The 16,899-nt window shown below is 53.9% G+C and overlaps 1 protein-coding gene across 1 annotated transcript in view; it reads left to right on the top strand.

The window, feature by feature from the left end:
- The first annotated feature begins 1,784 nt into the window (after positions 1–1,784).
- Positions 1,785–16,899, top strand: part of MOB3A (MOB kinase activator 3A) — a 25,634-nt gene continuing 10,519 nt past the window's right edge. Inside the window, exons 1-3 of the mRNA XM_004378499.2 lie at positions 1,785–1,858; positions 2,231–2,370; positions 12,539–13,056. Of these exons, the coding sequence (XP_004378556.1) occupies positions 12,636–13,056 (421 nt within the window). The 5' untranslated portion in view covers positions 1,785–1,858; positions 2,231–2,370; positions 12,539–12,635. The remainder of the gene's footprint in view (positions 1,859–2,230; positions 2,371–12,538; positions 13,057–16,899) is intronic.

Below are 16,899 nucleotides of genomic sequence, written 5' to 3'. Positions count from 1 at the left end.
CCCCATAGGCTTTTTTTCCTCTTAATGTTTTGCTGCTGTTGTTTTATTTAGCTTTACCATATTTTTACACAAATACAAATAGCCCGTGCCTGGAGCCCTGGTGGCTTAGTGGTTAAGAGCTCAGCTGCTAACCAACAGATTGGCGGTTCGAATCCACCAGCCGCTCTCGGAAAGCATATGGGGCAGTTCTACTCTGTCCTGTAGGGCTGCTATGAGTCGGAACGGACTCATCGGCGACGGGTTTGGTTTTTTTGGTCAGCACGTGCCTCCTGTGTTGGTTTGCCAGCCGCTACCCCCTCCTAGGTATTTTCATTAGTGCCACTGTGCCAATTTTGTTTACATGTTGCTGAAAAAAAAAATTATCATAGCGCTCTTACGAAAATACTTTGCAGGGAGGGGGAGGAAGCAGTTGGCAAACAAACGTAGAAGATGCTTGGTATTTGATTTGTGTAAAATATATAATTTTTTATTGTCTTGATTTTGATACAGAGCTTATATTTGTTTTTACTTTGAAAACTATCTTAAGATACACGTGCATTTTTATCATTGCTACGTTAACTGTGCATGATTCATTCACCCACGGGGAAGGGGAGAAGGAACCGTAATTTACATCATCTTTCAGGGTCTCCCCCGTCAGCACTGCTGACCCAGGGGCCGGATATTCTCTGGGATGGGGCGCGTCCTGTGCATTGTAGGGTGTTGAGCGGCATCCCTGGTCTCCCCCTACTCTGTGCCCATAGCACCCCCGTCCCAGTCGTGACACCCACAGATGTCTCAGACTTTGCCAGTGTCCCTTGGTTGGGAGGGATGCAGGATCACCCCTTGTTGACACACACTGTTATTTAATCTTATTGGGGTGATGAGAATATTCTAGAATTGATTGCTAAATTACTTCCACTTTCACAACTCCGTGACTATACTCAACGCGATGGAATGGCACACTTTAAGAGGGTGGTGCTTATGGTCTGTGCACAACATCTCAATTTTTAAAAAATGATCACCAGGAGGGTTAGAAAAACATACAAACCCGCTGAACCGCACCTCATATGTGTTGGCTTAACAGACCCGACTTCCTGTCTTACTGCCTTCATCCGGTGGGAAGTTAGAGAACTTCACTCAGAGAACCAAAACCTGAACGCAAAACAGAAATAAAAGCAAAGCGAGCCAGGGACTCACAGCTGAGGCCGGGAAACCAAGCTGTCTCCCCGCGTGTCCTGCGAGGGGCCGGCAGCTTTCCAGCACAGAGGGCACTTCAGCATTTAAGAACCGTCACTGGGGCCGCTGCTACCAAACCTTCTCGTCAGGCTCACAATAGATGGGTCCCAAGAGACAGGGGAAAACACGTGGAGCAGACCTTCAGATGCTCAGAGAATCCCGGCTTACTGGACCTGTGGAGACTGGAGGAACCCCCGAGACTCTTGCCCTGAGATACTACTCTTCAAGCCTTGAGCTGAAACTATCCCCTGAAAGCACCTTTGGACTAAACAGCGGGTTAGCTTAAAAAGAATTTCACCCTTGGGCCCTGCACTCTTTGAAAACTTACCCACATGAGACCACATGGGCAACAGTCACCCTAAAGTACAGATGAGAAGTTTGGGGCCAGTGAGACAAAGTTACTGGGAGTGAGACACTGGAAAAGGACTAATGAGAATGTGACACAAACTGAAGTCACCAGTGTCACTGAACGTTACGTGTAGAAATTGTTGAGTGGGAGCCTGTTTTGAAGCATATACTTTCACTAAAAATACAATAACATGTTTAAAAAAAAAAAAAAAAAAGACCAAACTGTGGTCCAGAGACGTTCTGATTACATACAGCCTTTCTTTAAAAAACAAAAAACAAAATAAGAAACATTCAGGTAAGGAAGACTTGGGCGGTGGCCTTTTCTCATGGGACAGACTCTGGGCTGTGTGCGTCCTCCAGGTGAATGTCGGGGCCCCCAGGCTGGGACCCAGGGTCGCCACGGGGTCTGGAACCTCGGGGACAGGCGTCTGAGGTGCAGAGCGGCAGGGCCGCGTGTGGTGCCGTGATGATGGCGGAGAGCCTCAGGATGTGAAGGGCCCCCGGAAGGAAGTGGGTGATTGTGGCCCAGCGTTTCTGGGCCTGGGCCAGGGAAGGGTCACAGCGGTTGGTTGCTTAGAGGAACTATGTTTTATTTCCGGGGGAAAAAAAAGGGTGTGTGTGCGTTGCAGGCAGGGGCATTTTGTCATCTTACCTTTTGTCATTCTAGAAGTTTCCAAGTGCCCCTGACGTCTTGTCCGTGGGAAGAGTAGGGGAGCAAAGGGCCGGCACTGACTTCTGAGAAGCTTGTCTGAACTTCTCCCCACTGTGCAGCCCCTGGAAGTGTTCTCAGACGAGCAGAGAGAAACGGTAACTAGGGTTGGGGGGGGCAGCGGTAGGGAGGCCACCTCCCCGGGAGCCCACCCTGGCCTCCCTCCAGCCTTTCTTAGCTGGGGAAGCTGCGCGTTTGTTTCCGAAAGAAAACTGTTTACTTTTGACGGGCACATCAGGAAGTTTTTCAGAAAACAATGACTTCCACTTAAAAACAACAACAAAAATTCCTTCCCTTTCTGAGAGCTGATAGGAGCGCCGGCAGGGACTTCGCCAGCGCCTCCCGCCGCCCCGCTCTGTTCTCTGGTTTCTCTTTGACACAAATAATCGCTTTGTGAGGTGCCTGAAGGGGGGATAAGGAGATGGCGGGAAAGACCGGCCCACCAGAGAGATTTGTTAGTGGCTTGGGCCGAGGTCACTGGGCACTGTCCCTTTCTCCTGGACACTTGGACCAAGTCAGTGTCTCCTCCCAAGGCCGGAGGTCAGCCCACAGTGACTGTGTCCCTGCCGTGACGGCGGGCACTGGCTGGACAAAGGCTGGGGAGGTCCTGGGACAACCCTCCACACCCGCCTCCTTGTCTGGCTCCTGACTGTCCTGCGTAGCTGTGGGCCTCCCCCAGCCTGTCCTGTGCAGGTGACATCGTGGGTGGCTGACCTCCCAAACTGTCAAAGGAGAGTGTCTTAGTGTCCTGGGGCTGCTGGGACAGAGTACCGCAGACGACGTAGCTTAAAACCACAGAAATTCATCCTCTCACTTCAGGAGGCAGAAGTCCGAGATCAAGGTGTGGGCAGGGCCGCGCTCCCTCCGGAGTCTCCGGGGGAGGGTCCTTCCTGGTCTCCAGCTTCTGGTGGCTCCAGGCGTTCCTGGGCTTGTGGCTGCGTCACTCCCCCTCCGTCTCCTCCTCATGTGGCCGTCCTCCCTCTGTGCATCTGTCTCTTCTCTTTCTGTAAGGACACCATAGAGGTTAGGACCCGCCCTACTCCGCTGTGACCTCGTGTTAGCTGATAACGTCTGCAGACACCCTCTTCCCAAACAGCGTCACGTTCCCAGCTACCAGGGTTTAGGACTTGAATTTAACTTTTTGAGGGGCCCAATTCAGCCGCTAACAGGGAGGCCCTGAAATAAACAGATGGCGGGAGCCGAGGCCACGGCGGGCTGACTGTGTTGCGGTTGCCGTAAGTGTTCGCGAGGTAGCTGTTAATTGAATAAGGAGCGTAAAACCAAGCCCATTGCCACTGAGTGGATTCTGACTCAGAGCGACCCCATGGGACAGAGTAGGACTTTCCCACAGGGTTTCCAAGGCTGTCATCTTTACAGAAGCAGCCGGCCACATCTCTCTCCCACAGAGTGACTGGTGGGTTTGCACCATGGACCGGGCTGGGCCCACCTCGGTCGGCCTCTTGTTGAATGAGAGATGTAACGTCTCTGCTTCGTTCTGTCTTTGGCAAAAGGAAGGTGATACTCATGTCTGCTGGACGTGAGTTTCGGGATTTAAGTGATACCCGCCCGGTGCCTGGCAGGAGTCCCTGGGTGGTGCAAACAGTGAACACACTCCGCTGCTAACCGAGAGGCTGGTGGTTCAAGTCCACCCAGAGGTGCCTCAGAAGAAAGGCCTGGCACTCTACTTCCAAAAAATCAGCCACTGAAAACCCTATGGAGCACAGTTCTACTGTGCACACATGGGGTCACCATGAGCCGGAATCCACTCGATGGCAGCTAAACAACAAATAGCGGTCAGCCATTATCTTCTAACCCAGGGGTCCTCAGCCAGCGTGACTGTGCCCCCAGGGGACACTGGGTAATGTCTGGAGATTTTGTGGTTGTCATGATATGGGAAAGGTGCTACTGGCATCGAGTGCGTGGAGGCCGGGGATGCTGCTCAGCACCGTACAGTGTACAGGACGGCCCACCCCAGAGAAGGATCTGCCCCCGTGTCAGCAGCGCTGAGGGGGACAAGCCCCGTCTGGGCCTCAGTTTTCTCGTCTCTAAAATGGGGATGTGGCTTTCCTCCCAAGGTTACTGGAATCCCCCCTTAGCCCGGTGTTAACAAGGAGGTGGAAATTACCCCGGTGGCTGTGGGCCCCAGGGACGGCCTGGGGGAAGTTGAGGAGTTTCTGGCCGTGGCGCACGGCCACGCGTCCATCCTGTTCCTGAGTGGAGGCGGCCTCTCCGGGCGCCGCGGCGGTCCTTACGTGGCGTGTGCTGTCCGCGACTTGAACCGCACCGCTGGGCTTGTGCTGCTCTGTGGCTGCGTTACATCTGCCCCAGTAAAACACAGCGACGCTGAGCCGGAGACATGATATTCATGATATTCGTGCCGTCTGGGGTTCCGCCTGTAAGGTGCCTGGGCAGGCCGGGCCAGGACTTGCTGTGCTAGAACACACCGCCCCCCGCCGCCCCAGTAACAGCTCTGTGGAGCTAGAAGTCACACACCAGACAAGTCACCTTTTTGAAGTGCGTAGTTCGGTGATTATAGTATCTTCACACAGTCGTGCCGGCATCGCTGTCTGGTTCCAGAACATCCTCACCACCAAAAAGGAGACCCCATGCCCATCAGCAGTCACCCCCATTCCCCTCCCCCAGCAACCACTAACCCACTTCCTGTCTCTGTGGGTTCACCTGTTCTGGACATTTCATATCGGTGGGATCAGGCACTAGGTGGCCTTCTGGGTCTGGCTTCTACCCCCGGGTGACATGCTTTCAAGGTTCCTCCATGTCGTAGTGCGTATCAAGCTTCGTTTCTCTTTCTGGCAGAGGAATCTTCCATCGTGTGGATGGGCCACGTCATGTTTATCTGTCACTGTTGATGGACGCTGGGCTCTTCCTGCGTTTGGCTGCTGTCACTTGTGTTGCTGTGAACATTCGGGTACAAGTTTTTGTGTGGATGTTTGTTTTCATTTCTCTTGGGTGTATACCTAGGGATGGAATGCTGGCTCATCTCTGGGGGTGGAAACAGTTCAATGCTTGGCTGCCAACCAAAAGGGTGATGGTTCGAACCCACCCAGAGGCGCCTCAGAGGAAAGGCCTGGTGGCCCGCTCCTGACGTGTCCCAGCCTTGAGAACCCTGTGGGGCAGTTGTGCTCTGCACACATGGGGTCGCCGTGAGTCAGGACCAGCAACATGGTGGTCCTGTGTTTAAGGAAGGAGCACACGGGTTTGTGTACTGGCTGCCCCGTCTTACACTCCTACAGGGGTCTGCTTTCTCCAGGTCCTCGTCACCACTTGTGACTGTCCCCCTCGTTGACTCTAGCTGCCCCGGTGTGGGTGAGGTGGTTCCCTCCCTTTTAACGAGGGTGTCGCCGCCCCTCTGTCTTTGGCCTGCTCGTCCAGCCCCATGGTGGGAGAGCTCAGGTTTTGCAGTTTGTACAGCCTGGAGTCCCCCCTCCAGCCCCCAGGCCCCCAGCTGGGCCAAGAATGGGCCGGCTCTGCCTCTGGGTGGGGAGGGGGAGGGAGACCTCGGGGTGAAGCAGCAGAGTGAGGGGCATCCCAGGGCCTGGGTGGTGTTGTAGGGAGCTGTGAGTGCTTCTCCCCGCCTCCCTGGTTCTCTGTGAATACCGTGGGGCTTTTTCCTCTCGGCGCCTCTGTGTAGTCTCTTGTGGCTGCGACTCAGGTCCCCACAGCTCTGTGCCTTAAAGCCACACACGTTTCTGACTGCACAGGCCTGGGGTCACAGACTGCCGTCGGTCTCACGGGGCTGAAATCTGGGTGTCAGCTGGCTCCTTCCGGAGGCTCCAGGGGAAACTCATCTCCCAGCCTCTTCCAGCTTCTAGAGCTCCGCGTTCCTTGGCCCGTGGCCCCTTCCTGCGTCTTCAGAGCATCTTCCAGTCTCTCTCTCTGCTTCCGTCCTCACATCTCCTCCTCTGACTCTGTCCCTCCTGCCGCCCTCTGACGAGGTCCCTTGTGATTTAGAGGTCCCTGGGTGGTGCAAATGGTTTATGCTTGACCACTAACCAAAAGGTTGGCAGTTCGAATCCACCCAGAGGCTCCAAGGGAGAAAAGGCCTGACGAACAGCTTCCAGAAAGATTCCAGCCTAGAAAACGCTATGGGACAGTTGTGCTCTGTCACATGGAGCTGCTGTGAGTTGGAATCAGCTCAACAGCAGTGTTTTGTTTTGTTTTTTTTAAATTTTGCTTTAGGTGACAATTTACAGCTCAAGTTGATTTCTCATTCAATATTTTGTACACATATTACTTTGTGACATTGGTTGCAATCCCCAAGCTGTGACATCACGCTGCCCGTTTCGACCCCAGGTTCCCTGTATCCATTCGTCCAGTTCCTGTCCCTGCCTGCCTTCTCATCTTGCTTTTGTGCAGGAGCTGCCCATTTGGTCTCCACTATGTGGCTGAATTAAGAGGCACGTTCCTCGCATGTGTTACTGTTAGCTTTATAGGCCTTTGAGTCAAAAGGGGGCTTCGAGGGTGGTTTCAGTTCAGAGTCAGCAGGGTATCTGGGGGCCATAGTCTTGGGGATCTTCCTCAAAGGCAATGGGTTTTAGTGGATGATGCCATTGGGTCCACCTGGGTCATCCGGGATCCTCTCCTGTCTCAAGGTCCTTCACTTCATCCATCTGCAAAGTCCCTTCTACTGTGGAAGGAAGCATCTTCACACGTTCCGGGGATTAGGAGGGGCCGTCTTTGGGGGCTGTGGTTCTGCATGCCACGCCCTCTAGTGTGGCGAGGGACGCGGCTGCGCTGCTGCTGTCGCTGTTGTTAGTTACCACCGAGTCAGCTCCGGCTCGTGGTGACCCACACACGACAGAACAAACCGTTACCTGGTCCTGCGCCATCGTCACGATCGTTGGTCTGCGCGGCTCCCTGGTTGTGGTCGCTGTATTTGAATGCCTTCCACCCTCAGGGGCTCATCTTCCAGCACTGTATGGGACAGTGTTCTGTTGTGATTTGTAGGGTTTTCACTGGCTGATTTTTGGAAGTAGATCTCCAGGCCTTTCTTAGTCTGCAAGCTCCGCTGAAACTTGTCCACCATGGGTGACCCTGCTGGTATTTGAAATCTCGGTGGCACAGCTTCTAGTGTCACAGCAACATGCAAGCCGTCACAGCATGTCCGTCTTATAGACGAGGGGTGGAGGCACTGGTGGAACAAGGAACATGGGGATGCTTATTCGAGCCATCACACAAGGAATTTTTTTTTATTGTTGTTGAGAATATACACAGCAAAACATACACCAATTCAATAATTTCTAGGTATACAGTACAGTGACATTGACTATATTCTTCAAACGGTGCAACCCTTCTCACCCTGCTTTTCTTATTTGTTCTTCCTCCATTAACATAAGCTCACTGCCCACTAAGCTTCCTATCTGACCTTTTGAGTTGCTGTTGTCAGTTTGATCCCATATAGTAAGTTTTTTAAAAGAGCACAAAGCTCAGCAGACAGTCTTTGCTAGTTAAGCTGGACGGTTATGTGAAAATGACGTGGCGGCAGCAGACCTCCTCGTCTGACTTCACGACGGGGGAGGAGAATCACCGTCAGTCCAAGGCTGATTCCTGTGAGGCAGAGGTCACACATGCCTCCACTCTCTGACCTTTTTCCCAATTCTGACACCAGCTGTCCCTCCCATGGCACTCTCTACTTCTCTACTGGGTTTGACAATTCTTGCAATGGCCACACAGAACTCACAGACCATACTCACAATTATAGGGTTTATTAGGAAAGTAACAGGTTACAATTCAGGGTCAGGATCAACTTGGAAGTAACAGGAACAACTCAGGATACAGTCCTTCAGTCAGGACAGCTTCTTCTTGTTCTTCAGCCCTCAGCCCTTGCTCTCAGCTCTCGGCCCTCAGACCTTGCCCTCAGCCTGGCCTCTGCCCTGCTCGGGCCAGCGTCACAAAGTTCTTTACTCTGTCAATAAGTGCCTGGAGGCTCCCACTCCACCAGGAAGCCTGCTGCCCGAAGGCGCTCAGCTCTCTTGCTCCGTGGGTTGGCAAGCCTAACCTGTTGATCCAGTGCTGCTGTCTCGCACCATCTCTGGTGTTACAGCTCTCTCTGTCTCCTAGGTCTAGGAGGTTCTCAGTGCAGGGACCCTGGGTCCAAAGGACACATGTTGCTCCTAGGTCTTCTTCTTGATGGTTCCGTCTCCAGCCTCTGGGATTGACTCCCTTTAAGCCTAGCATGATGGCGAAACTGACTAATCCCCTACAAGGGTTCCATGCGCCTTACTTGCGTGTCCCACCCCTGCAACGCTTCCATGCACTTTATTTGCACTAGCAGAACTGTCTGGTCTCCTTGGTGGGCCACAAACACCTTACTTGCATAGTTCCACCCCGACATTTTGTAGGAGTTACAAGACCATGGCTAGAAGGGCCATGTGAAAGCAATACACTGCACGGCAGTTGTTGGATTTAAAGATGACTTTAGGGGCTATTTTTGGTTTCAGGTTTAAAGATCATCTCAGGGCAATAGTTTCATCCAGCCTCCGTGGGTCCAGAAAGTCTGGATTCCATGAGAATTTGAAATTCTGTTCCCAGTGGATGTTTTTTGAGCCTCCCTGTGAGCTTGGCCCTGGCTGAGGATCAGCACGAGGCCAACATGACCTGGAGCCCAGGCAGAGCAGGAAGGAGGCTGCCCCACAAACCACAACAAGCCTGGTGCTTATGAAGAAGGAGAAGTGCAGAAAGCAGGAAGGGCCCAGCCCAGCGGGCTCCGGAAGAAGAGTCAGATGGGGTGGAGGGTGGAACATTCCACGCCCTGAGGGTAGAAGGAAACCCCTCCTTCTCTGCTGTGCCCAGTGGCCCCCACCCTCCCCCACAGCTGTGGGCTCCCTTGCCTCTCGGGGCTCAGCTGGAGGGTCTGTCTCCCCTCAGGAGTCTTTTAATGCCAAGAGTCTGTACTGCTCACATGGCTGAGCCTGGGGTCTCCCCCTCGCTCTGTGGACGTGGGAGAGACTCAGACTAAGGAGTCATTCTCCCACAGTCCTGGAGGCCAGAAGTCCAAAATCAAGCCATCGGCAGGGCCGCGCTCCCTCTGAAGGCCCCAGGGGAGGATCCATCCTCGTCTCTTCCAGCTCCTGGTGGTTCCAGGCAGGGCCGGACTTGTGTCTCTGCCTGCATCGTCGTCACAGGGCCTTTTCTCCGTGTTTCTCACAAGGACACTGTCGTTGTCCCAGGGCCCGCTGGATAATCCAGGGTGGTCTCTCGCTCTCGAGCTCCGTAACTACATGACAGCAGCAAAGACCCTCTTTCCAGACAGGGCCACACTCACAGGTTCTGGGGGTCAGGATTGGGGCTGCCAGTCAGCCCACCTGGACGACCTGTGGCACTGTTGACCTCATGGCATACACTTTCACACCGTATGAGCAAGGACCCGGAGGGTGCCCTGAGGCTGGTGTCAGACGCGGGCGTGGTGCTGCTCTGGCTGTCTGCGGCCCCGTCCCTCAGCGTCTTCTGCTCTGAGGCCGTCGGGATGTGCCAGCTGGCAGTTCAGGCCACCCCGGAACTGACTGCCCTATTCAGCGGGGTTGAAGCCCTTTCTGTTTTTTTGAAAATATTTAGGTTAACAGTAAACATTCATTCATTCATTCATTCAGTGCGTTTATGACATTCCTATTACCGCACCAGGGATGGGGAATATCAAGATGCATATGATACAACCATCCTGACAGGGACGCAACAGAGCCCTGGACAGAGCAGGAGAAAATGTAGAACAGAACTCAGATTCACACAGAATGACCAGACTTAATGGTCTGACAGAAACTGGAGGGACGCCCGAAACTCTGGCCCCGACACACTGTTAACCCAGACCTGAAACCATGCCCGAAGCCCACTCTTCAGACAAAGATTAGACAGGACTGTAAACAAAAAGTACCCCTGAGGAGTGTGCTTCTTCGTTCAGTCAGATACAGGACACCAAATGGACGGCTCCTGTCCGGAGGTGGGATGAGAAGGCAGGAAGGGACAGGAGCTGGTCGAACGCACACACGCAGGGGACTTGGGGTGGAAAGGGAGAGGGTGCTGTCACATTGTGGGGATTGCAGCTAATGTCGCAAACTAATATGTGTATAAATTTTTGTATGAGAAATTAACTTGAGCTGTAAACTTTTACCTGAAGTACAATAAGCAAGGAAAGATGAATATTGCTAGACCTTCCTTCCAGGAGGCTGACGACGTCGTGGGGGGAAGTGAATGTAAAGACAAGAGTTGTTGTCGGGTACCGTCAAGTCGATTTTGACTCACAGCGACCCCATGTGACAGAGCAGAACCACCCCATAGGTTTTCCTAGACTCTAACTTACAGAGGAGCCCTGGCGGCACAACGGTTAAAGCGCTCAGCTACTAACCGAAAGGTAAGCGATTCGAACCCGCCCAGTGGCTGCGCAGGAGAAGGATGTAGCAATCTGCTTCCGTAAAGATAACAGCCTTGCAAGGTCATGGAAGCTCCATAGACACATCCAAACTCCCTGAGGGACCGAATGACTGGGCTGAGGGCTGTGGGGACCATGGTGTCAGGGAACATCTAGCTCGATTGGCATAACATAGTTTCTAAAGAAAATGTTCTACATTCTACTTTGGTGTGTAGCGTCTGGGGTCTTCGTAGCTTGTGAGCAGCCATCTAAGGTACTCCACTGGTCTCACCCTGTTGGGAGCAAGGGAGAATGAAGAAAACCAAAGACACATGGGAAAGATTAGTGCAAAGGACTCACGGACCACAACTACCACAGCCTCCACCAGACTGAGTCCAGCGCAACTAGATGGTGCCCGGCTACCACCACTGACTGCTCGGACAGGGATCACAATAGAGGGTCTCGGACAGAGCTGAGAAAAATGTAGAACAATATTCTAACTCACAAAAAAAGACCAGACTTATTAGCCTGACAGAGACTGGAGAAACTCCAAGAGTATGGTCCTCGGACACCCTAATAGCTCAGTAATGAAGTCACTCCCGAGGTTCACCCTTCAGCCAAAGATTAGACAGGCCCATAAAACAAAATGAAACTAAAGGGGCCCACCAACCCAGGGGCAAGGACTAGAAGGCAGGAGGGGACAGGCAAGCTGGTAATAGGGAACCCAAGGTCAAGAAGGGAGACTGTTGACATGTCGTGAAGGGTGGTAACCAATGTCACAAAACAATATGTGTAATAATTGTTTAATGAGAAGCTAGTTTGTTCTGTAAACCTTCATCTAAAGTACAATTCAAAAAAAAAAATGACAGCCTTGGAAACCCTATGGGGCAGTTCTACTCTGTCCTACAGAGTCGCTATGAGTTGGAATCAACTCGACGGCAATGGTGTGGTTTTTGGTTTAATCTTAACAAGAGCAGATTGCCAGCAGATTGTTTCTCCTGCAGAGCCACTGAGTGGGTTTGAACCGCTGACCTTTTGGCTGGCAGCTGAGCACTTAACCGTTACGCCACCAGGGCTCCTCATACGTGACGGTGGGCACAGTGTTACTCAAGTTGTGCCAGTAATACGCAGAGGGAAGGAGGGAGGTGTTTCAATTCTGCAGAACAGACTTCTTAGGAAAGGTGCCTTTTTAAGGATCCCTGGTGGCGCAGTGGTTAAGAGCTCAGCTGCTAACCAAAAGGTCGGCAGTTTGAATCCACAGCGGCTCCTTGAAAACCCCTCGGGACAGTTCTGCCCCGTCCTCTCGGGTCGCCGTGGGTTGGAATTGATGCGGCGCTTTGTTTTCGTTTCGTTTTCTGGGAGTTTGGCAGCACAGCCCTCCTCTGTGTCTTCAACAACGCCTCTGCCTCTGTGATGCCGAAGCCTCCTTGCTTCCTCCGGAGTCCAGTGAGGTTGTTGCTGTCAGCTGCCATGGTGGAGTCGGCCCGGCTCACCGTGACCCCATGCTCGCTGCCCGGTCCTCCGCCACCGCTATGATCGGTTGCAGATCAGACCACTGTGATCCGTAGGGTTTTCACTGGCTGATTTCGGAAGTCGATCACTAGGCCTTTCTTCCTCGTTGGTCTTAGTCAGGAAGCTCTGCTGAAACCTAGGCACACACAAGCCGCCAGGGACAGGCAGTGGTGGCTGCGCATGAAGTGCGTTGGCCAGGGATCAAACCCAGGTCTCCTGCGTGGAAGGCGAGACTTCTACGGCTGAGCCACCACTGCCCCTCGCACTGGGGCTGAACCTTTTTAAAACCAGAAGGCCTGGGAGACATGCCGCGTCCCTTGTGTGCTCAGAGCAGAGCGTCCAGGGAAACCCTCGCCTCCGGCCGGTCATCACTCCTCCTTTGTTGCTCGTTCCAGGTCTCAGAGAGGAGCCCGGGCCCCAGTGGACTTCCTGCCGCCTCTTGGCCACTGTGCTTGGGACGCGTCTCCAGGCCCTGAGCCTTGGAGCCCCAGGATGTCCAACCCCTTCCTGAAGCAAGTCTTCAACAAGGACAAGACGTTCCGGCCCAAGCGCAAGTTCGAGCCGGGCACGCAGCGGTTCGAGCTGCACAAGCGGGCGCAGGCGTCCCTGAACGCGGGGCTGGACCTGCGGCTGGCCGTGCAGCTGCCCCCGGGGGAGGACCTGCACGACTGGGTGGCCGTGCACGTGGTGGACTTCTTCAACCGCGTCAACCTCATCTATGGCACCGTCAGCGACGGCTGCACGGAGCAGTCCTGTCCGGTCATGTCAGGTGGCCCCAAGTACGAGTACCGCTGGCAGGACGAGCACAAGTTCCGCAAGCCCACGGCGCTGTCCGCCCCCAAGTACGTGGACCTGCTGATGGACTGGATCGAGGTGCAGATCAACAACGAGGACCTCTTCCCCACCAGCGTCGGTGAGTCAGGTCTCCGGGGCCTGTGTCCAGGGCTGCCGTGACAGAAATGCCACAAGGGGGCGGCCATTGTCACACGGTTCTGGAGGCTAGGGGTCCGAAGCAGGGTCTCGGCCGTGTGGACTCCTTCCTTGCCAGTAACTGTGGGCGTTTCTTGTTTCCTTGGAGCCCTGGTGGCGCCAGGGTTCAGCACTTGGCTGCTAACTGAAAGGTTGGCGGTTTGACCCCACCAGCCACTCTGCAGGAAAAAGACCTGGCGATCTGCTCCCGTAAAGATGACAGCCTAGAAAACCCTATGCGGCAGTTCTACTCTGTCACGTGGGGTCCCTAAGAAGTGGAATCGACTTGACAACAGCAACGGCTTGGTTCCTCGGCTTGTGGACCATGGTCACATGGTGTGTGTCCTGCCTGTCTGTGTGTGTGTCTGTGGTCATGCCGCTCTTTCTGTAACTCAGAAACGTCTGGGTTGAGGCCCTACCCTGCACTGGCGTGGCCGCCACCGCTGGATTGGTTGCGTGACATCAGACTGCATCATGGAAGGGCTCACCTTATGTTACACCCACGGTTACAGGGGCCAGGACTGCAGTACGTATCTGAGGGACACAGTGGAACCCGTGACACACTGTCGTGTGTGGCCGTTCTTTCCCTCCCCACCCGCCCATCCCCGGGGGCTGTCCCTGTTCTTTCTGTCTCGTGGGGACAGGCTCCAGCAGCCCCGGGCCACAGAGCCCTGGGTGGGCGCGATGAGAACGCAGGAGGATGAGCCAGACTCGGCTCTTTCCTCCTCTCTTTTGCTGCTGTGTTGCCTGCAGCCCAGCATCAGGGAGAGGGGGCCCGCCACCCCCTGGACCCTGCGGCCCACCTATCTTGGGATTCCTCTAGAACAACAAGGGGGCTTACAGGCTGGGCTGCCAATAGGGCCCCTCACAGTCACCAGGGCATTTTGAGAAGATGAGCTTGTTATCACAGGAGACCACAGTGCATTCTGTACCATAATCACGGTGGTGTCAGGACCGGTGGCTTCTAAGTGGTGTGAGGAATCAGAGGTGTGGAGCCACAGTCCACTAGGGTGTCCCAGAGGGCTTTGGGGAGACTCAGGGCAGAGCTGGGTCACAAAGGGTGCCGCTTAGCCCCCTGCCCAGGGCCAGCCTTCCTGGTAAAGGCCCTGACGTGGCCCACTGCACTGTCTAAAGGCTCCACCACCAAGCACCTCGGTGTGATGGAATCATTGTGTCCAGGCCCAGGGACAGACGTAGACAGCTTCCCTCTGCCTTTGGGGTGCAGCACTAAGCTCACCATTGGGCCCTACCACCTCCCCACCTTCTCTCCCACTGTCCCCCATTCTCTTGGAACACACCGGACCACGCCTATTTCCACAAACGTGTCGACTCTTCTCTTGACAGTGGGCCTTCTACTTGGAGCATCTCCACCTCCATGACCGCTCCCCACGGTTAGCATCTCCTTGCCCTCCACTCAGAAAAGATCACTTCCCGGGGGGCTTCCCAAATGCTCGTGTGGGTGACAGTGCTAGACCCCGTCGGCACACTTTTCCTGCAAAGGCCCGGAGAGTATTTCCACCTTTGCGGTCAGTCTCTGTCATGGCTGCTCAGCTCTGCCGTTGTCGTGCAAGAGCAGCTGGCAACAATTTTTTGACAAATGGATGTGGCCTGGGGGCCGTTGTTTGCGACCCTGTGTTGGAGCATCATCACAAGTGGACAGAGACGCCCTCGGCGACTCCATTTCTACATCCTTCTGAGCGGTGGCGCTCTGAATCCGCCTCGTCCAGGGTCGCCTGGGTGACTCTCGGTCCAGAGACTCCCCAACGGCTCTCCTAGGAAGGGGAGGGGCAGGGTCTGATGGCCACTGGGGCCGAGCCACGTGGTTGCTGCAAAGCCTCCTCTGGGCCTTACTGCCCGCTGCAGCTTCCCATCCCTGTGATTCCATAACCAGACTTAGAGGATCTTTGTCACCAGGTGACGGGCCCATTGACCTGAACTTCCCACCCAGCAAGGTACCTGTCCCACACTGTGTGGCTTTCACAGGTTTTCAGGGGCAGCGTCTGCTTCTCAGACACCCCACAACGTGGCGTCTCAGTGCCCTGGGGGTGCCTTAACGGAGTACCCGAAAGTGGGCGGCTTGAGAGAACAGGAGTTAACTTTCTCACAGTTCTGGAGGCCGGAAGTCCACATCTGGGTCTTGGCCGAGCTGTTTCCTCTTGGGGGGCTCAGGGAGGAGCTGTCCACCCTTCTGTCTCAGCTTCTCGGGCTGCGGTGATCCTTGGCGTTCTTTGGCTTTTGGACGGATCGATCCGCACATGGTGTCCCGTGTGTGGCTCTGTCTCCATGTCTGTCCTTCCCTTTTATAAGATACCACTCAGAAGGGATTAGAACCCACTGTTTAAGGTAACGGATCACAAGAGAGAAACCTTGTTTTCAACACAGTCACACTCACAGGGACAGGGGTTAGGACTTCAACATATCCTTTTGGAGACACAATTCAATGCAAAACTTTTGGGTTTGTGGGTGATCGTTTGGGAGTGTCTCTTGAGAGTAGGAAAAAGGCAGTTACTTTCACATCCATTCCGACCCCTGACGACCCTACGTGTGTCAGAGTAGGACTGTTTTCAATGGCTGATATTTCAGAAGCAGATTGCCAGGCCTTTATTCCAAGGCACCTCTGGCTGGACTCGAACCTCCAACTCTTCAGTTAGCAGCTGAGTGCATTCACCATTTGCACCACCCAGAGCCTCCCTGGATTGTAGAATGCACCTTTTATTCAGCCTCCTCCCCCATCAGGTGGATGAAGGAGCAAACCCAGAGTCCTCATCGGTGGTGAGTGCACCTTCCACAGGGTTTGTCCCCCAGGAGCCCTGTGTCCTGTCTACCTGTAATACAAACACCTTCCCAGGAGCTCAAAGCCGACTTCTCATGGCTGTAGGAACACTGCCTCAGTGGTTACTTGTCCCCAGATACAGAGACAGAACGGCCCAGTGACCAGCACATCTGTGCTGAAGTTCAGGGGCGAAGGCCCCGTGGCCACACGGGAGTGTGAGAGCTCCTTCTTCTTGCCCGTTGCCCCAGGACAGAGCAGCTGTGTCATGCTCGGCTCTGTATCAGTCCTCGTGGTCAGAGACTGTCTGTCCCAGGGTCCTGCTGCAGGCTCTGCTGCCACTGAGAGCTCTCTTGCTGGGTGGGTGCTTGTTGGCTACGCTGTCTAGGAAACATTCCCACCAGGTGAATCCTCGTCCATGGGACGGTGCGTGAAAGTTCAGGCAGATCCCGGCAGCCTTCCTGTTGGAAGCGCTCAGCAGTTTTCACTCCTGGCAGCTGCGGCGGCAGGCCCGGCCCTCACCTGGTGTCCGCTACCACCTCCGTCTCCTCCAGCCTGACCAGGAAACCTGCTGTGACTGCTGTAGTTCGTGTTTCCTTACTAGGACTGGGGAGTCCCCGGGTGGGGCAAACCTAGCTGCCACCTTAGCTCTGCTCCTATCTGAAATGTTGGTGCTTGGAGTCCACCCATAGGTGCCTTGAAAGAAAGGCCTGGCAATCTACTTCCAAAATCAGCCATTGAAAATCTTATGGAGCCCAGTTCTAGCCTGACGCACATGGGGTTGCCATGAGTCGGAATCGACTAGATGGCAACCTCTTTTTTTTTTTTTTACATAGGACTGAGGTTAAGCCTCTCTGTCTGTTTATTGACCTTTTAAATTTTTTTCCTATGGGCATATCTCTCTCATTAATTTATTAGCATTATCAAGTAAATTAGCTCTTTATCATGTGTTGCAAAAATTTTATTTTATGTATCCCATTTACTTAGTTAATTATTATTTTATTTATCATTCTAATT

The sequence above is a fragment of the Trichechus manatus genome, unplaced genomic scaffold, assembly GCF_000243295.1.
Source record: "Trichechus manatus latirostris isolate Lorelei unplaced genomic scaffold, TriManLat1.0 scaffold00057, whole genome shotgun sequence".
Classification (NCBI taxonomy): domain Eukaryota; kingdom Metazoa; phylum Chordata; class Mammalia; order Sirenia; family Trichechidae; genus Trichechus; species Trichechus manatus.
This window is presented reverse-complemented; position numbering and strand designations above follow the sequence as displayed.